The sequence below is a fragment of the Cyprinodon tularosa genome, unplaced genomic scaffold (assembly GCF_016077235.1).
Source record: "Cyprinodon tularosa strain WSP-4 unplaced genomic scaffold, ASM1607723v1 ctg766, whole genome shotgun sequence".
Taxonomy (NCBI): domain Eukaryota; kingdom Metazoa; phylum Chordata; class Actinopteri; order Cyprinodontiformes; family Cyprinodontidae; genus Cyprinodon; species Cyprinodon tularosa.
In genome coordinates this window covers 182353-203567 of record NW_024039525.1, presented here as the reverse complement: position 1 = coordinate 203567, position 21215 = coordinate 182353, and the positions used below count along the sequence as shown (strand labels likewise).

Genomic DNA, 21215 nt, shown 5'->3' with positions numbered 1-21215 from the left:
AAATTAAATGCATTTTATGAATTTATTAGGCGTGAATCTATCAGCATGAAATTATCAGATAAGTAGAACCAGAACAAAAATAGCCAACCAAATATCATTTCCACCATCAGCTGATGTTGGTGATCTTATCTCACAGGCAGCTGCTTTATTCTGAAAGGAAATCTACACCACATGTTCAGTATTCTTGTTTGCATCTGAGCGCTTTTACAAATCCCAGTATCGCCTGAAGGTAGCAGCAGTATGCCACCCTACCTGTGCCATTATGGAGGAGAAACGCGGAGCGAGCCGCAGCTTATGTTGCAAATCACTATACTGGTGAGCGGATCGGATGTGAACACTACAGAACTGTGGAGGAGTAGAGCTTCGTGCAGGAGGAAAGTCCGTTATGTGAAACAATAGGATTCTATCTGTAAACTTCAGAGGTGGGTAGTCTTAATATTTTCTCCATTATTTATTCGTAAGAGACTTTTTAAACTTTGACATCAGCGGTGTCTTTCAAATTGCATGTATTCATTTTTCCAAAATCACCATATAAACAGACACCGACATGATGCACACTTGTAGAAACATGCAAGCGCGCATATAGAGTAATAGACTTCATCAGCGGGTGTTGAAAGGCTGCGTTAAAGCGCACCAAGTGGATCTCTGCTGTCCGGATGAGAGCAAAGAAACGGCGCCATCGGTTCTACAGCAGCCTGAGGAAGGGGATCCAAGAGAGGGAGATCCAGAGCAAAAAGTCTCAGTGATTAAAAGAGTGTGATGGGATCACCAATTAGTGCATCTCCCTGCAGCTATTATTGGATGTATCCTTTTCACCCTGACCCGTGGACATAAAGGAAGAAACAAACATAAAAAGCAAAACATGAAACTGCTCCTAAATTTCAGACATTATTTTTTTTTACATTTTGCATAATATGTGGTTTTATAGCCAATAGCATCAACTTAGACGGTGTGATGTTAGATGTCTGGAGGTGACTGCAGGATTTTGGCCTTTTATAAAAATAATTTTTTTTGAGCGATTAGTCTAAGAATCTGACAAGTATAAACATAGGCGTAGGCAGAAAATGTTTATAAGGGTGGCCAGGCAATAACTAATGTTCACTGAGGGGTGGCCAAATTAGACAGGCAGTAGAACCTCACGGTCAGTCTGTTCCAACAGGAAAATTAACAAGCAAAACATCCTTATTTTCTAAATAAAGACACACTATATTTTCCCACAGCCTTTGCTAAGAAATAGACAAATATATTCAAAAATCTGTGGTATAGTGGATAAAATTGTTTCAGGTTTGAATTTTGGGGTGAAGATATGCTCCATTGTCATTACCTGCTTTTATCGATAATCATTCTACATAAAGTTGATATTTACAATACAAAAATCTACATAAATTGATTATATAATAAGTTTTTATTGTTATTTATCTATGATTTCTCTGAAGACTCCTAGATGGCTTTTCTCTTTATCTCATAAAACACAAAATCTTTTCCTGCTTGAACTCTGTATTTATCATCTTTAATGTTAGTATATTTATGTGCATAATTAACCACCGTGTTTTTGTTGTCAGGTAATTGTTGATATATGAAAAATTAAAATGCCTTGAATATTCCACTTGAGAGTACTTCTGCTGCCACCGTCTGTATTAGAGAGAAATAAATGGTAGGGGTGGCCAATGATTGGCTAAGGGTGTCCATGGCCACCCCTGGCCCCCCATCTATCCCCGCCCCTGGCTGGAAGTAATATGAAATCAGTGGGGTTTGTTTTTTTTTGTCCAGTCTCAGACTATTGCAATATTGTATCTTTTTAAAGTATTTAAGTGCGATATATATATAAATGCAACCTCCTGAAATCCACTAGACATTTATTAGTCAATGCATATAGGCTGCTGTTAATATATTGTGCCATTTTTTTAATAAGAGCAAGACAATCTAATAAGATAGGTTTAGAATGTGAATCAATGATAGTAAGATCGAGCAGCTACAGCCGGGCGCACATGGTCGAGTGGAGCGATTTTCTTTTACTGCTGCCAGCCCAGTAAGTAGATCCGGACGTGCGCAACGCGGAGAGATATCTGTTGGCTGGATCCAGAGTGGAGGAGAGAAAGGAGCGCAGCGCAGCGTGGAAAAACAGAGCCTGCCCACTGGTGGCAGACAGAGTAACGGAGAGGGGAGAAGTCCACGTATTAACATGCGGAGAATTGGACTACACAAACTTCTTGCCAAACCTCCAAATCTTCGAAATTATTAATAATAAGAGAGGTACGTTTTTCTTCATTCCTACCGGTTTTTATTATCGAGCCGCTTTCGCATCTTTTTAAGGTGGGAAAAGTTGACGCTATTGTGCGCTATGCGCTGCAAAAGAAACCAACCGCTGCTGGGTGCTTTACAGAAGTTTGAACAGAACAAAACCAACTACTTCATTTTTGCCTTCTACATTACAAACACACACAGGCCACTTAGATGGATGTTTACTCTGTTTTGTTTTACGCTGTGGCTTTTTAAAAAGAAGCAAATCAGTGTCCAGCGCTGGCTGCCATCGCTTGAAGGAGTGAATGTTGGAGTTGGGGGATGGGGTTTGAAATGAAAGACTTTCCACGCACCTAACTTATCTTAAACTGTTGACTTTTATTAATATATATGTAAAAAAAAAAAAAGGACAGATAGAGTTTGTGCAGAAGCGCATTTAGCAAATCCTTCATATTGTATACATTATATGTAAAGAAGTAATAGAAAGTTTAATTTGAATTCAATGCGCTCCCTTAAGATGGTTCTTTTCATACCTGCAGGCAATAGTTCCAGATTTAAGGTGGAATTGCGTCCGTACCTCGTCACTAATTAACCCTGCATAAAGCCTGAATAACTAAACTATATGAGGGTCACTTGTGACTCGCCAAAAATCCTTATAATGTATTTTTTATGGGAAGCACCCCAGCGCAGATATAGCGCTTTTATTTGTCTTTGTATGGACTCCTGAGAGCCAAGAGGGAAGCAGCAGGAACAGTTTCCCAGCCACATCGGCGCTGCTGTTTAACCCATTCAGGCTGGAAAGGGCACATCTGTGTTTGTTTTCTTTATCAGTTTCCTCCTCTACATTTATTATTTAGTTTTAAAGCTACACTGATTTTTTGGTTGTTGTTTTGTTAAATCAGTCAGTCACTTTTGTAGAGCTACTGATTTTCAGAACATTGCAGTTTGCTCTGTTTTTTTGTTGTGGTGTCATAAATGATAAAAAAAAAAATACTTTCAAAAATAAAATAAGAAATTATGCACACGTGATTCTGGTTATGCACCTTGAAATTAATATATTTTTAAAAATAAATTTCATTATTTCAATGCATTTTTGTGCATTATAAGAATTTAGATTGCATTTAATAAAAATAATGCTTCAGAAAGGAATGTTAACACATTTGATCCCATCATATTTCCCTTGTTATGGTTAGTTGAGGCTTTGCCTTTCACCATAACATCCATCAAACCGAAACCTTTACAAAAACAGCTCACCCCCCTAATGTACGTGAATGCCAGCTAATCAAATCTGAATATTATACCTCTTATGATATTATGAACCCTTATATTAGCGGAGCAGAGAATTTTTTCTCTCCATTGTTTTGTTTTTAAAAAATGTGCTTTGTAAAATCCTGCTGCGGAAATCCGTTCCTCCCTGTCTAACCCCTTTTCACAGTCAGTTTAAATCTTATCAATGCAAAAACATAGACTATTCATCTGTATCTTTAAAAGTCAGTAATGATTATGGGTCTCTTGATTTTTGTGTGATGTGTTTAAATTAAAGATTTAAAAAGCAGTTGAATTAAAACATTTGACCAAATTTAGTTTTCTATCGGTAATGACCTATACATGCTGGAGTTAAATTCAGCCATTCAGAAGTGTGCATGGTTGCTGTCTTGGCAATGTGCTCATAACAGGCATGCTGCCAGCTCAGATCTGTCAACCCATTGGCTGCTCTGCTTCATCCTATTTCCACATGGAACCCATCAAGCCACTAACCAGCCTGGCCCACATTTGTTAAGTCATTTAAGGCAGTGTGGTTCCTGGCAATTGTTTTCTTTCATTGTAACCCCAGCTGATGTCTTCTGTCAGTTAATGTTTACACATTTTCTTCTGTCCTTGTTCTGTTCCAGGTGGCTCTGTGAAGATCACTGTACCATAATGGGAAAGCCCTCAGTGACACTGCTTGTACTGCTCATGCAGCTCTTCTCCGGCTGTACAGGAAGTCAAAGGTTTGCAAGGGCTGCCTCTATCCAGTTCACCCACTCTGTCTACAATGCCACCATATATGAGAACTCTGCTGCTAAGACCTACTTGGAGAGTCACACCAAGATGGGGGTCTACGTTGCAGAGCCAAATTGGGAGATTCGGTACAAAATCATCTCTGGGGATAATGAGAACTTGTTCAAAGCTGAGGATTACTTGTTGGGAGATTTCAGTTTTTTACGGATAAGGACCAAAGGAGGCAGCACTGCCATTCTCAACCGGGAGGTTAAAGATCACTATATACTTACTGTCAAAGCTACGGAGCGGAGCACAAATTTGGAGTGTCGTACGAGAGTTAGGGTTCAGGTACTAGACACCAATGATCTAAGGCCGCTCTTCTCACCAACCTCCTACAGCATCTCCCTTCTAGAGAACACAGCCATCCGCACAAGCGTGGTGAAGGTCACAGCAACTGATGCAGATATCGGTACCAATGGAGAATACTACTACAGCTTCAGAGAATGGACAGACATGTTTGCTGTTCATCCAACGAGCGGGGTGGTGATACTAACTGGCAAACTGGACTACTCAGAGACAAAGCTGTACGAGCTGGAGATTCTGGCTGTAGACAGGGGCATGAAGCTGTATGGCAGTAGTGGCTTCAGCAGCATGGCAAAACTGACTGTGCACGTGGAACAGGCCAATGAGCATGCACCTGTAATCACTGCAGTGACCTTGTCCCCCTCAGATACAGATAAGGACCCCACATATGCCATTGTGACAGTGGAGGACAAAGACCAGGGACCAAATGGAGAGATCTCGTCACTTAGCGTCGTGGCTGGTGACCCGCTGCAGCAGTTTAAAGCTGTGAGAAGCAGCCCTGGGAGCAAAGAGTATAAAATAAAAGCTGTGAAGGATGTGGACTGGGACAGCCAGCCGTTCGGATACAACCTCACCTTACAGGCAAAGGACAAAGGCACCCCACCTCAATTTTCATCTGCTAAAATTGTACATGTCACCTCTGCGGAGTTCCAAAAGGGCCCTCCGGTATTTGAAAAGGCTATCTACAAAGTCAATCTCAGTGAATTTGCCCCTCTCCACACACCTGTGACTATGGTGACGGCTGTGCCGAGGTATCCCCATCAGAAGTATGCTTTTAAACACAGTTCCGACAAGAATAGATTCAGCATCAATGCAGATACTGGCTTAATAAGCACCGCTGGACCAATCAATGCTGATATTTCCTCCCGATATGAGCTTGAGGTGGTCACAACTGACAAAAAAGCAGCCACAAAAGTGATTGTTGATGTAATTGATGTGAATAACAATGCACCCGAGTTCCAGCAGACATCCTACAAGGCCAGTGTTGATGAGAATGTACCTACTGGGACCAGTGTGTTAACAGTGAGAGCCATTGATCTGGACAAAGGGGAGAATGGCTATGTGACTTACAGCATTACCAACCTGAGTCCCCAGCCGTTTGTCATCGACTACTTTTCTGGTGTCATCAGCACTTCAGAGGTTCTAGATTATGAGCTCATGCCAAGGATTTACAATCTGAAAGTCAGGGCATCTGACTGGGGATCCCCTTTCCGTAGAGAGGTGGAGGCATCAGTTACTATAACTTTAAATAACCTGAACGACAATAAGCCTTTGTTTGAAAACATAGACTGTGAGATCACCGTGCCAAGAGATCATGGGGTGGGAGAGCAGATTACAACAGCTTCTGCCATAGATGCTGATGAACTGCAACTCGTACAGTACTACATTAAATCTGGGAATGATCTTGATCTGTTCGAAATGAATCCAAACTCAGGCCTTCTGTCGCTGAAACAGACGCTGACTGAGGGGGAGGCAGCTAAAGTGTCATTTCATAGTTTACAGGTTGTAGCAACAGATGGTGAACATGAGACTCAGCCAATGAGCATGAACATTACTGTCATTACAGCACGTAAGCCTGTCCAGGTGAAATGTGTGGAAACGGGTGTCGCCACCATGCTAGCTGAGAAACTGCTTAAAGGAAGCAAAATCCACAGCCAAACTGAGCCAGAAGATAACTTTGTGGACATTTACTCCATCAATCGGTATTCCCCTCTGTTTGATGACTCTTTCCCAAGTGTTGTTGAAGTGAAAGAGGACCTCCCTGTTGGGGCTCGGATTGTTCATTTAGCTGCTGCAGATCCAGACAGTGGCTTTAATGGGAAATTAGTGTACGTCATTTCAGGAGGAGACACAGAAAGCCGCTTTATTATTGACATGGAAACAGGTTGGCTTCTGGTTTACTCTCCGCTTGACCGTGAAACAACAGACCATTACACACTTAACATTACGGTTTACGATCTCGGGATCCCACAGAAATCCTCTTCACGCTTGCTGGATGTGAAAATCCTGGACGCCAATGATAACAGCCCTCAGTTTTTGCAGGATTCCTACTCAGTTGAAATAAGTGAGAGTACATTGGTTGGGACAGAAATTATCCAGGTAGACTCAACAGACAAGGATCACAGGGATAATGGAATGGTCAAGTACTCCATTTTAGCAGGCACCGATCATTTTGCTATTAATGAACTAACCGGAGTAGTTACTGTGACAAAGCCGTTGGATCGGGAGCGCTATCCGTTCTATGTTTTGAAAATTGCAGCACAAGATCAGGCAGTGAGCGAACCTCAGTTAGTGTCAACAGTACCTCTAAAAATCACCCTGGAAGATGTGAATGATAATCCCCCTAAATTTGTTCCCCCTAACTACCGTGTGAAAGTGAGGGAGGACCTTCCTATTGGTACTGTCATCATGTGGCTGGAAGCTCATGACCCCGACATTGGCCCTTCCAGTCAAGTACGTTACAGCCTTACTGATGATGGAGATGGACATTTTGAAGTTGACAAACTCAGTGGAGCTCTTCGGATTGTTCAGAATTTGGACTATGAGACCAAACAGGTGTTTAATCTGACAGCCAAGGCTAAAGACAAAGGGAAGCCGATATCCTTGTCTTCAAGCTGCTTCATTGAGGTAGAGGTGGTGGATGTGAATGAGAACCTCTACAGGCCTTTCTTCCGGTCATTTGTGGAAAAAGGATTTATAAAAGAGGACGCCCTTATTGGGACTTCTGTGATGACAGTTTCAGCCGAAGATGAGGACTTGGGACAAGATGGAGAGATTCGGTACTCCATAAGGGATGGTTCAGGCTTAGGAATCTTCTCCATTGATGAAGAAACAGGTGAGTTTCTACGTTGTATAAATATATATATTGCTTCTATTAGCTTTAAATAGGATGCAATTTCTAAGATTTTTTACTAGCTTATATAGGTTTCAGGTACAACCTCTTTCTTGGAGGTTGGACCTGACACTTCTGATTTGAACTGGGATATTTGTTTATTTGTGTGCTATTAACCTCAGCATAGGGGGAAAAAAATGACACAATAATGTTTAAGTATCCTCCATAACTAACTACTCCATTTATGCTGCCTGGTATTTGACTTTAACTTATGTACAAAGAAGTGTATCAAGTTATTTGGTGTTGGTTGGTGCTTATAAGGAGGAGCTACTTTTGGTTTTGTTGAGTTTCATAAATGGACTAAAAACAAACAGATTTTTCTGTATTTCACATACCGGTAATTATATTTACAGCCCATTAGAAAAATATACCCTTCATTCTCATGGAGAATGAAGAAGTTTTTATGGTTCGCTCCTACATGTTTTTCTTTTGTGAAACTATGGATTTTCTTATAGGCTAGATTATTATTTCAGTAATGGTACCTTTATGTGAAGTAGCTGATGGCAGTAACAGATGAAGCAGCTGTTTCTCAGACCTTCGTGGAAATTCCTGAGCAGTCACCTTGGTAGTAAAATGATTGTAAGTGATTTCACATCCTTTTTTCTCTAACCAATTTGCTTTTCAAGATCATTCTAATTTAAGTGTTTTCCATTCTGTTGTGACCATTAAAAAAAGTTACTCTTACAAAACTCCCTTTTTATTAGTGCTGATTGCTATGTTTTTTTTTTGTTGTTTGTCATTTACTTATCTCACAGATTAGGTGTTAATATATACTTAGCTTTCCTTAATAATTTCAATAGCTCAAATAGCTCTAGTTATTTTCCCTGGAGTTAGAGATGCTGGACCACTTTAGCAGCCCCCAATTTTTTTTTAAATGGTATTTCACTTTTTGGTATCTGAATCTTTCTATTTTTGATTAAAGTTGCCTTTCTGCTGCACATATTTCAGATTTAAATGAGTTATTAAAAATGTATGAATACCGTAATATATAGTCTGTGGAATTGTAGGCATAGTGGTTCATTTCTCCTTAAGGAAGTCATTAAAAAGTGACCCATTCATTTGCTCCTTAACCTGTTTTAGGAGATGGTTTATAACCTCAACTCAAATGTGATTACATGTGAAAAATTCAACTGGTTGAAAAGAAATCTTCAGGGAATCTTAGTGAGAAAGCTTGCCTCGGAAAATCAGCAGAAGTTATGTACTCGGGTCATTTGTCAGCTGTGAAGTGTTGTGATTGCTCTGAGATATCTGATATGAAATAAGATCTCGCTTTATGAAGATAGATGCTGGGATACATGAACCTTGGATTAGATATTTGCTGTTTTTTGTGTAGAAAAAGATTCCTGTGATTGATTACATTATATTTTTCTGAGGAATAAAAAAAATCGGATTACAGAGTAAGAGGAGTATTAATGTAACCTTGGATGCTCTCACTTTTTTTATACCTGAGTCCATTTATAAAAGCTGGTACACACCATTTTAGTCCAACTCTACAAGCTCAGATGTGAATTTTTTTTGTAACACTGGCTGCATAGAGGCCTCCACTACACTTAGGAAGACCACTTGTCCTTCATTTGTGCGGGACTGTGCTGCATTTATCACTTCTCTCCTAATGTCCTACAAATTGAAACAACTCTATTTGCTATTAACAATGTGTTTCCGGACAACCCTATATGGAGACAAGCCTGGCTGGTTTATTTTGTATTTCCCTTTGATTTGCCAGCTGTGTTAGATGATCTTAAGAGCTGTATAACAAGAAGATAATTGAAAAGCATTGACAAAGCTTTCGTTTAGCTTTCCTAGTGTTGGCTGGTTAATTTTCAATATAAGGACTGAGGTCAACAAGAAACTGCATTTGAGAGCAGTGACTGTTAAGGTGCGTTCAGACCGAATGCAAATTATGCGGCTGGAGTGAACGATTTTCATAATATGCCAAATGTAGAGAGCGGCTCTGGAGATCTGCGAAGTAGAGCGAGTTGAACGTTGCTATTCTAGAGAGGAGAATAAATTGTTTTTGGTGAATTCAGCAGGGCAAGAGCGGCAATGCTTCTGCAAATTACGCAAAAAGAAAAATTCACAGGAGTTGAAAAGTATAAATTTTTGTTTACATTTGCATTGCGAAAACCAATCAGGTACGAGATGAGGCTGAGACCTATGGTTAAGGAGCCCAGCAGAGACAACCTTGTGTTAGTCAAAATGAAAGATAGAAATAAATATTGAAGAAAAAAAAAAAAAGCCACCTAAGGGACAGTTAGTTGTTCTCCCTTAGCTCCAGCATGGACACCAGCTAATCTCCACCTTCTCTGCCTGTTTGGGCTTCTCTGATCTCCCGCTGTGGTTCATTAGTTCTAGAGGTAAGGGACAGCTGCCCACCTCCTCCCGGTTTGCGTTCGCTGTTAATGCACAAATAGAACGGGCAAGACAGTTTTTGATTTCTCTAGATAAATAAAATAAATTAACATTTCTGCTTTTAAAGAGGCATGCTAAAAACCCCGACCGGTACAGAGCGTGGACCAGGACAAAAATAGCACAGTTCTTCTATTGCTCACAGTCCGATTCCACAAAGCAAAACCTTTCACGATAAACTCCAATGAAAAGTGAGTAACAACGTCTCACATTTTCAATTAAATAAGTAAAATTACACTTTTATGTATGTTTAAAAAAAATTGTCAGTAAAGATCCTCAAAAAAATTGTTTAATTACTGTAACAAAGTAAATACATCTCCTATTTCTTTTAAAACTACCCAGCTACTAAATACTTAACTTTGTGGGTGGGTTCAAAAGTTTCCAAAAATTAACTTTTGTCATTTTGTGTTCCAATAATGTTGAATAAAATGTACTTTATGAGAATTAGGGTTACATCTTTATAGCAAACTAATACAACTTGCATCTTATCTTAAAGAACAGACCAGTTTATGTCGATTTAAGCTTTTAAATTTTCTTTATAGGGCTGTAACATACCTTAACTCAGCTTTGGAAACTTTTCTTAATACAAGCAGTTAAAGGTGCTGTAGGAGATTTTGGAAAAAATGGTTCCAGCAAGCTATATTTTTGACCATACACAACCATGCCTCTACCTTCAGACCACCCCTCGAAACCACTTCTTCAAAGCACATGAACGCGCATGTTGTCTGCAGCGCATCGCTGATCTCAGAGCTGGCAGGGAGACAGGCAGCACAGATCATGCAGAGCGCTATGACCAGTCCTCTGAAACAGTTTATTAAGGCCTAAATTTATTTAAAATACAGAAATCTGCCAGCAAAACATGTGCGGTTTTATTATCCTAGTGCCTGCAGTTTGGATTACATACACGAAAAACGCCTTCAAGCCTCCGTGGCAAATCGCGAGGAGGTGACAGGGCCATAGGCTGCTGTTGAATGGGATTCCTAGTGACAGAGCACCGCCGGTGTACAGGGGTCTGAGACAGTGGCTCCGACAGTGAAATAATATTTGAAGGCAGGATAATAATCTGGATGAACTGTCTGCACTGACAATGTTTTCAGGTGAACTTTCTCACTTCAAAATAGATTCAGACTACCTTTTACCCACTGATCACAGCAAATATTTGCTGTTCTTGCTGCTTTAGGTGTGAACCTAGCATAACAGTGGCTACATGGCGGCTTGCACAAGCATTGGGGGTCGATTCGTTCATGTGTCCGGGTACGCTCACATGGGGAAGGGACAAGCAGACGACCTGACTGACGTGTCAGGAACCAATCATGTAGAATGGCCGTCTTTTGTGATTGGTTGAGAATATTTATTAATTTTTCAGTGTAGCGGGGACCATTTATTTTACTTTTACTTCCAGACCTTCTATTTAACTGCTTGCTAAGTGGCTGTGGGGAGATCTTTAAGCCACATGGTAAAAAAGGCGTCAGAAAAGATCTCCTACTGCACCTTTAATCGTAATAAATATTCAAACCAAAAGAACAAAATGTGGCTTCGTATTTAAAAAAGCGTAGGTTTTAAATAAAAAGGAGATTAAAGGGATTAAAAGATTTCCCTATTAAATCATCAAAGAATATGTCCCTGAGCTTTATCTGGTTCCAACTAAACTCCAAACTGTTGTTTGGCAAACAACAGTTTGTCAGCAAACATTCAGTTTACAGAGGCTTTTACTGTAGTGTTTAAGTTTGATGATATTTAATTAGTAAGAAAGAAATCAAGATTTTTCAGCTTTTGCTCTCAAAGTAAATCCAAGCCAATTCTTATAGTCGGGGCTAATGAGTAGTTCTAGAAATACGTTATAACACCTGAACAGTAACCAGAATTCCTCAGTTTACACACAAAAAACGAATCTTTTTCAATTGATCCAAAAAGACTCAAATGGCCTCAAAATCATAGACTGGTACATCTCTAATAAATGCATTACTAAAGAGTAATTAAAATTCTAAAAGTATCTGACTTGTCTTTTATTAGATAAGTGTAAAGGTCCTTCTAATTAAGGTTATCAGCTAATAAAATAAGCTTATTGGCTTTGTCTGGCTTAACTAGCGAGCATTAAGGAGTGATTGTGCTTCCTGCTGTGCAGGTTTTTCGTACCGGTACATCATGAAAAACCTTTCTTCTTGAAAGGAGTAAACAGAAATGGTTTGACAGGTTTAAATTAAGCAAAGAAGGTGTTGCTCTGTTCTGTGTTAAGCTATTCACAATAATTTGCACAGGTATCCTACAGAACAAAACAAATAATTTTTTTGTAATTAGCATTTTGGTGCTAGTTATTGGAGGATGTTCTTTTTTCCGGGGGGATCATCTAAATAGGTTGTCCTCCTAATCGTCAATTATTGTGGTGATGTGTTTACGTAAGGCCGTCCTACGCGCTCGTCCCCATTTTCACTTACCGGTGGTGAGACATAGCGGACAAATAGCAGATCTTCTTTTGCAAAGTAAGGTTGTATGAGCGATTCAAACAGCAACTTTTAAACAGAGCGTGCATGAGGAGAAATGGGCTCATGCACGCTCTCACATGCATTTAATAGGCATTGGCTCTTGGGAGCAGGGTTGTGCATGGGCATTTTTATGTGGAGAGGGTGAGTCTTTTCACAATATCACAAAAATCCTCCACTATACCTTTAAGCTATTTTTTTTTTTTTTTACAATAATGTCAAACAATTTTCATTTACTTTTTTGGTTACAGCCGAATTAAAACAGAATGAAAATATGCCCTTTAAATCCTCTAACTGTATAACACAAAAATGACCAAGTTGATAATCTGTCTATTTTGGAAGCAACAAAATAATATTTTAACTATTGGGTTTGATGAAACCAGCCTCCCTCAAATAAACATTTGAAACTTTACGGGCTGGGATATTACAGACTGCATAAAAAACAAACATACATTATGTCTGTTTAGCCCCATGCTTTATGTCTCCTGGAAATGCTGTTTGACATAATATAAAGACATCAAAGGAACTGAAGCATAATAGCAATTTTCCACTGCTGCACATTAGAGTGTGCTATGAAAATCTAACTGTCCACATCCAAAAAAATATCTGTACTGTAATGAAGATTTAGTTGTACTGAGGCCAAAATTTGTATTTTCATTTTTTTTTTCTTCGACACAGTCAGTCTACTTATTTTTTTAATTCTAAACAGTTTTTGAAGTCATAAGGACAGATCTTACATTTTTATTTTTTTTTTATTTCTACTTGATTCTGCTTCAAATAAGTGCAGACACTTTGGTACTATCAGGAGCCACATGGCTACCACCGGCGACCACATCTTGCATCAAATCTGCAGCAAGGCACAACTTCTGAGAAGCAGGTTTTTATCATCTACTTAATTTTAGAGGCCTTTATTAAGTGATTATCAAGAGGTGCAATAGAAGGCTTCTCTCGGGCTGGGTCCTGTTATTATGGTTTATATCTTAGGTCACTAGACAACTAAGAGCAGCCGAGGTGGCGTTGCCCCTCCCATGACTTAACTAGATGAAGGGTGAGGTTTGTTAAAGGAGCCATATGTGTTTGGAATATAATGCTTCTAGAAGGAAAATATGAGCATGTGTTACACACCCTGTTTTTTATGTATACATTTACACACACATAAATCCCAGGCGCTGCAGCTGCATGTTGTGAATTTGAACCAAAGTAATTTAAAGTTAGAAAATAAATCAAAAAGTGGTGTGAGAAAATCTACCAAAAACTTAACGCAATCCCGCAATTAAATGTATGTTTCTGGACATGTGTTAAAACACAACGCTGCACATAGCAGTTTTTACTTTAACTTGGATGTATGTTTCCGCTGATAGCTGCACAAACATAGTTTGCAACCCCATAGAATAAGGAATCAAACCAGCAATGATATCATTGATTGATCTGTTTCAGAAACAGTGACCTAAATAAAATGGTAATTGCAGTTGTCTTTAGAACATTTTGTCCTAACTTTCACCAGAAAACCCTCCATGATGTCACCATCCTTTGCTGGTTTCTTGCTGTCAGTTTGCAAGGGGTGCCCCTAGCAACTGTTTGTCCAGACATTCTCTCTGTTATTAAAAGCTCTGGGATTACTGGATCATTGCCATTTTAATTTAAACACAGTTTTATCTTGGCCTCTTCCTGTGTTGTACACCAGGTTTACCTTCCAGGGCTTTTATTGGTAGGTTTGCTTTAATTAATTTTTAAACAGATAAGGGTTTAAACCCATTAGTTCACATCCAATTGTTTTAACAACAAAAACAGTCACTTTTCTTAATTCTTTAATCGACTGTTTTAACTAGAAGGCAATCTTCATGACTTTTTAATGCTCAAAGATGCACAGGCAGGTCTCAGGTTGAAATATACGGATCCCTTATTTTCTTTTAAGACTTGCCTGCCCTTTCCCTACTTTAAATATTTCTTTAAAAATATATGTTACTATAAAAATGTTCTTCAGCTAATTTCATTGAGGTTAGAATTTGAAATCCAGCTAAAAGCTAGGTGTCTACTATTTTTATTAGTGTTGAGCCGATGCCATTTTTTGGGCCTGATATGATACCCAATACCCGGCTGTGCAGTGTTGGCCGATACCAATGCCATCTGTTTGAAATTGTTGTGTTTGTGTGTATATGAAGAACTGCATACTACTTGGATCTGGAATAATTGCCATCACAGCTTTGTCAAGCTGTTGCCTGCCTTTGTGAAGCAGGAAAAAGACTAATGCAAAGTGAATCCATTAGAACTTTTTATTGCCTACCTGGAGTGGGTGACAATAGTTGAATAAACTTTTGGCTCTCAAAATGGTATCGGTGCCCTATTTGTTGGTACTCACCGATACCACTATTTAAGTGCTGGATCGGGCCCCGTCCGATACTGGTATCGGCATTGGTGCAACACTAATTTTTATCCCTATTTGCATGCTAAAGCATCTGTTGATGCATTTGTGGACTAAAAATGCAGTTTTTTTTATTTGTTTCAATTTCATTAATTTGTCTTTAGTTAAGAAAAGTCCTCTGAAATTGTTAATTTTTGTTTACAAGGATTTCCTTGGCAAGCCCAATGTCCAAGGTGCAAAAAAGCCATTTCTTTTATAAAGGGCAACAATATAAAATAAACTTCATCCCTATTAACATAGTAGGAATGAATTAAGTGTAAGATGATTAGTGCTTTTGCAGAAGAGCAAATGTTTTTTTTAGATTTTATTTTATTTATTTTATGGAATGCATCAAACTTCTTACTATTGGTTGATTAATATGATGTCTCTAGATTGGAGATTTCCCTGGCTATTTAATTAATTAAATAAATTAAATTTATATATATATATGTGTGTGTGTGTGTCTGTGTAAAATATATGTATACGATTAAGCTTTAATGGATGGTGATGATTTTTTTTTTTTAGGAATTTAGTATAGTTTACTAGTAAAGGAAGTTCTTTTTTGCAAAAACTGCTATATAGCTATACATAAGTACAATACCTAAGCATAATTTCAATTTTAGACCTCTGAAACTCACTGTGTTTAGCTGATTGTTTTAATTCTGTATAGTTTTGCCTATGTGCAGTATTTTCAGTCACATCAGACAATTTCAATCAGGTATGAGCAGCATTTTACCACCAAAGGTTTAGAGTTTAAAGGTGAACATGGTTTAATGGAGTGATGAAGTGTTTTCAAATGTGCTCTTCTTTTGTCTCTTTTTAAAAATACCTTAGCTTTTTTAAACCCATTTGGTCAGACCTCATGTGAAAGCAACCAATTTGCTGTCTGAAGGGCCAACGTCGGCAATTGAGCTACTAATCTTGGGGTTGACAGATGAGTGCTGTAGCTGCAGAGCTAAATTTAAGGATTTTGCTGCAGAGTCAACCGTAATGCTTGCAGAAATCACAGCACAGACACAATGTTGCAAACTGAGCTGAAAAAGTTGAAAACCCCTAACTCTTTCTATCCCTAACCTCTGTCTTATATTTTTTTTTACATGTTGTCTACATTTTCTCTAAAAACACACTTATTATTGTATTTTTATAGTATAGTATATTATATAATAAAAAAAAAAGCTAAATTAGAATCTGGGTGAAGATAAGACCAAGTTCTCCTGACTCCTGCACCCATAGCTTTGCAATCCCCATAAACCATTGCTTAGCTAATAGTCTGTCTGTGGAAAGCCACTGGAGCGCTGCATACTATATGTAGGTCAGTAGTAATCTTGTGAAAGCTGTTTTTTTCATGTAATTCCTCTAAAACATGTGTACCTTTCAAAAGTACGATGAAAATATCTGTAAAGTTAATTTGAAAATATTTAGAAAAATGAAAAGAAAATGAAATCTTTCTATACGGCTCAATTAGGCCGAGGCCAGTTTGATACATCTATTCTAGTAGTTTCTAAAACTTAACATGTAGGTTATTGTAACCATAAGAGTTAGTTTAATTTTATATTGCCATTTAAGGGGCAGTGCTGGGAAGGGTGGTGCATAACACTTAAAAAGTCAGAACTCAAGGACATGTTTGCGTTTTATAAAAAGAATAAATCATTTTGAAACCAGCCTATGCTTTGATACTGGCAACCATGACTATTCCACAGTAAAGGCTAGCCATAAAAGAATGCTTATCTAGATTAACCTGGGCAAGTCCCCGCTCCTCAAATCATGTCTGATTCATCCTAACACACCTTGAATCAGTTAACATTTCATAGATAATGACTTTTAATTCCGGTGAGTAATCCTCTGTTCATTCTCACATTTATCTTTAATCACTTTGCAAACACTTTTTTGGTTTTAGAGAAGCTAGAGAGATTTGATGTAAGTTTTAGGTACGAAAGCCGTTGCATGAACAGAACCCAAGTACAAAGAGCTTTAAAAGGGCAACATGACTTCAAGTCTCGCCAGGAGAACGTCTCTTTTACCATAAAAAGGACTTTTGCTTCCTGATGAGCTGTGGTCCATCTGATTAAAAGGTCATGTAGAGAGTAAGTCAAAAATCGATGAATAAAGGACCATGTTGTATATTCTGAAGCAGCTGTTCTAGTCGGCAAACAGCATAAGCACATTTCAGGAAAATACAATCAGCAACATATTTAGATCCACCTGTCAAGTCGTCATCTGTTACCTTTAGCTCTGCTCAGATCTCGAGTGATGTCGTTGTTTAATTCCTGTTGTTTAGAATGCTAAATGATACTTTCATCCCAGGGTTCTCCTTTGTAATTGTTATTTTTTTCTTTGTTGTACCATTCTTACACAGGAAAAGGGCAAACAAATGCTATAGTGATGAGAAGTCTCTCAGAAAATGTAATCAAAGCTGCTGTGTCCTGGCTTCAAGTGAAATTATTGAGTGTACAGGGTGACCAGAGCAGAGAGTGTTCATTGTACATGGGAAGCAGATGCTGGCTGTATAATGCATGCATTGCCCTTTCTTCTTGGATAAAATATGCATCGCCCTTTCACTTGAAGCTGCTTGCAGCCTGTGCTATGAAAGCCCTCTTTGTGAAAGTAAACGAAACAGTTTGATGGGTAATGACAAAGTCCAGTTCAATTTTAAAATAAGATTACCTTTTCTGCTTTGTCTTTATTTTTAAGCTCTCCTGTTAAAGTGAATTTTTTCTCAGAAAAGGCCAGCGAGTTGTTTTGCATCAGTTTGGCGTTGGAAATGTGTAAGCAGTTCCCCTCTGTCACTCATCTTCCATTTGTCCGAGACAAATTTTGGGCTGCAAAGTGGCACAATATATCAAGGAGTTCTTGCTTGAGTGCTGTTACTGTGGAGATGGGACCAGGAATGTGCGGCAGGACAAAGTTGATTGTAGGTTGCTAAATGAATAACACACTTTCTCCAGTTAGGAGTATGTTGTGCTTTTAGTCCATTAAATCTTTTTTAAGAAACAAGAGCTGCCTCGTGCAAAGGATGTGCCTCATTATGTGTTAATCTACTGCCATACTGACATTCACCAGTGAATTGCATTAATACATTAAACAGTTATATATATTTTCAAAGTACATTCTCTTAAAGTGATGGGGTATTGCATAAGATGACATGCCTACCCCTATGTTTTGTCTTGTTTGTCACTGCTCTAGTTGTGAATAACTTTCAGCATTCTCACTGTTATGACGGTTAAGTTTAGACAAGAGGCCATTTTCTTGTAGCTTATTTTCTGACTAACAAAAGATGAACACATACCTGCTTAATTTGATTAACATGTTCCATCTTTTTCAAATTAAATGTTGTCCCTTTGTTTTAGATCAAAGGGCACAAATAACTCCATGGCACTTTGTTAAAAACAACCAGTTGTTAATTTTTTATTTTCCTTTGGAAAAAGTGTAAGTAAAAAAAAAAAGGTGTAATTTTCTGCACCAGGTGAATAAATGCCTTTAAATACCCAATTAGATTTTCCTGAGTCTTAAATGTAACCATGGCTGTCTGAGATCTACCTAGCTATTCCTGTTCCCATTTTTTGATCTAAGAATAATATAATGTTTAAATCAGTTATGTAAGCTTTGTACATTTTAAGTTATATTCAAATGATTACATCAATTTCATTGGCTGAGAATTAGTAGATTAAGTTAAAGTTTAGACATTAGAATTGGTAGGTTGTTGTTTTTTTGTGTCTCTAAGTGGAAAAGTTGATCACAGAGGTTCTTAAGTGCAGTCTACAATGAGGATAAAAAAAATATTTTGCTTTGCCTACTCTGACTACCTTGTCTTTTTGTTAAAAGGATGTGGAATTTTTAGACATGGTGTAAATCAGACTTTGTGTATTAAAAAAATACAGGGGAACTAGGGCATTTTATTTGTTTTGTATTTAGCATGTTTTCTTGTAGCTCCTATCTTTCCACAGAGATAAAGGTAGCGCTATAGGTAACCACCTAGGACCAGCGAAGCCAGGTAACCGGTGGTAACCTGGGTAGCCATAAGAACGCGCCAAAGGCAGCGTTCTGCAGCACGCATGGCCTCAGTTAAACCATTCCCCCTCTCAGCCCCCCCCCACCCCACCCCAATGTATGTGATGTATTGTGATGAACAGTTGGTACTAAATCTGAAATCTCGATTGCAATGTAAATTGTAGTTGACTATAAAGTGGATTGATTGATTGATTTGATTGAAAAACAAGCCAGTATGGTTATTTTGGGTGTTACACAAATAAGATTTATTTAATGAGAAACAATAATATATTGTTGATGTATTTTAAATCTGTGGGCTTTTCATTTTCAAATCCTAAACTTGCATTTTTATTGCTAAAAAACTAAATGATAACCTGTGTATATCTGAAGGCCATTGCCCATCCCTAGTGAAGAGCTTCTAATGGATTATTTAAACATGCAAAAATTATTTATACAAAGGTACACATCTTAGAATAGCTGGTTCTGTGATGATTGGGATGATTCTATGATTGAGATTGATGCAAATTTATTATTAAAAAAAAACTAAGAAATAACATTTACTACTCCCTGCCTTTGCCTGACTTTGGAGCTCTAGCTGTGCAGATAGAGACATCAACGTGTTGTAAATCTGGATTTAAAAAAAATGTTCAGGGAATAACATGTGTAAATAAACTGCAATGTCCTCATTGTCTTCAAAGGAACAGAGAGGCAGCTTTTCAGGACTCTGAGGTAAAAGGTAAAGGCTGCTCTGAAATACACCAGCGATTTTGTATTACTCAGAGGCTTTTTCCTTTGAAGGGACCTTTGAACAGGGTTTTCATTAACAATGGATGCTTTGTATTGTCAACCTAATCTCAAAAGCTATCTAAAGTGGAATTAAAAAGATTCTTTTAACATAGAAAGAAAAATCCATTCTGGCAATCCTGTTGTTTACCTTAGCTTTATTTAAATTTAAAAACTTTTATTATGATGTGCTTTGGAATTACATACTTAAGAACTTCCTTGGTTAATATAATAGGAAACCCACTACCTGTACTAGCCTCAGCTAGTGTTCCCACAACCTAAAACAAGCCACCCAGAATGGATAAAAAAAAATAAATTAAATGATATTCCCCTTTGCTATAAACTAGCCGTTGACAGCTGTTTTTTTTGTCCCAAGTATCACCGCCTAGTCATGCATGAAGTGGAAAATGGCTCACTGAAATTAAGGGCTGTGATAGTTTGTCTGGTATGTTGAGGCAGATTTGAGAGACATGGTTTTATGCAGCTCTTTATCATCAAGATTATCTCCCAGGCCAATCCCAGTATTATGACCTCTCTGTGCCCTGCAAACGGACCAGAGGAATTTATGTTAGTCATGTTACTAATATAATGTTGTTTCTGGTAGAGGAAGATCTAGTAGTTCATGTATGGAAATATTATTAAAGCATTTGATCTTCTTAGGCTAGTTTTGCACTATGAAGGCTACATTGCAGTTGTTATCAGTCAATTGACTGAACTGTTTAAACATAAATTGGTAACAATAAATATTTTTTTGGGATCTTTTAGGATGAAACCCTATTCCCATAAGCTACTTCGCAACACTGTTTTATCAGCTCAGCACATTCAAACATAGAATAGGTACACCCCAGAGGTTTTTTACTTTTTTACTCAGAAAGCTGAGGAACAAATCTATCAAAACAAAACAACAACAAATAAAAACTGAAGTATAAGTTTAATTTAAAAAATATATATTTTAGTGCCAACCACCAATTTTAAAATCTGTTTAGATGGTTTTAGATGCGTTTCATCCCTTTTTACTCTTGATCTCCCATAACAAACAGAGAAAACCACTCTTTTTAACATATTTTTAGAAAGCTGCAGTACCAAGAAAAAGTATTTTCTTTCTCTCATTAGACTTCCATTGCATATAAACCAGTGTTTGAACTTTATACAACAAACCCGAACACTTCACATGCTATAACAGTAGCGATTGTATATATTTTGTGTCTTTTTTTTATGTTGGTGTGATAAGGAGGAACCTTATAATTATTGTGGATAAAAAGGCCAACTAACCACATAGCTTGACCAGTAATGTTAAGAGCATTCCCTTTGATTATATTACTTATATGTTACATCACAGAAAATTCTTGGATTTAATGTCCGGTATAAAATCCTTAAAACTGAGATGTCTTCCAGAGATGTGTGCAACTTTAGTGTGTTTGCATCGGAATGGGGAAATGGGGGGCAGCTATGAAATCTAATCTGTTGGGTAATAAGATGCTAAGTTAAGGGTTCTTTCTGTTACACAAGGCTCAACAACAAGGTAGAGGAATTTCAAAAATTTTGCCAAGGCTTGTGGGGGGGGGTTGGCGGTGCATACTGAGAGAGTTTATGCAAGCATGTGAGCTACAGGACTGTAGAGAGGGCACAGGAATGTGGGGTAGAGGTGAGCCATTTTAACCGACGTGGCTCAAATAAA

At 38.1% G+C, this 21215-nt stretch overlaps 1 protein-coding gene across 8 annotated transcripts in view; it reads left to right on the top strand.

Moving 5' to 3' along the window:
* The first annotated feature begins 272 nt into the window (after positions 1 to 272).
* The window catches only part of fat1a (FAT atypical cadherin 1a), a 99126-nt gene continuing 78183 nt past the window's right edge, over positions 273 to 21215 (top strand). For 7 of the 8 annotated variants that reach the window (XR_005279427.1, XR_005279428.1, XM_038270547.1 and 4 more), the window contains exons 1-2: positions 2098 to 2253; positions 4134 to 7423. Coding sequence is in view for 6 of the 8 variants with exons in the window: in XM_038270547.1 (XP_038126475.1) it covers positions 4162 to 7423 (3262 nt within the window). In the remaining 2 variants the exon portion in view is untranslated. Of the gene's footprint in view, positions 423 to 2097; positions 2254 to 4133; positions 7424 to 21215 lie in introns of those variants that run through there. The other variant, XM_038270544.1, reaches the window with a different exon arrangement.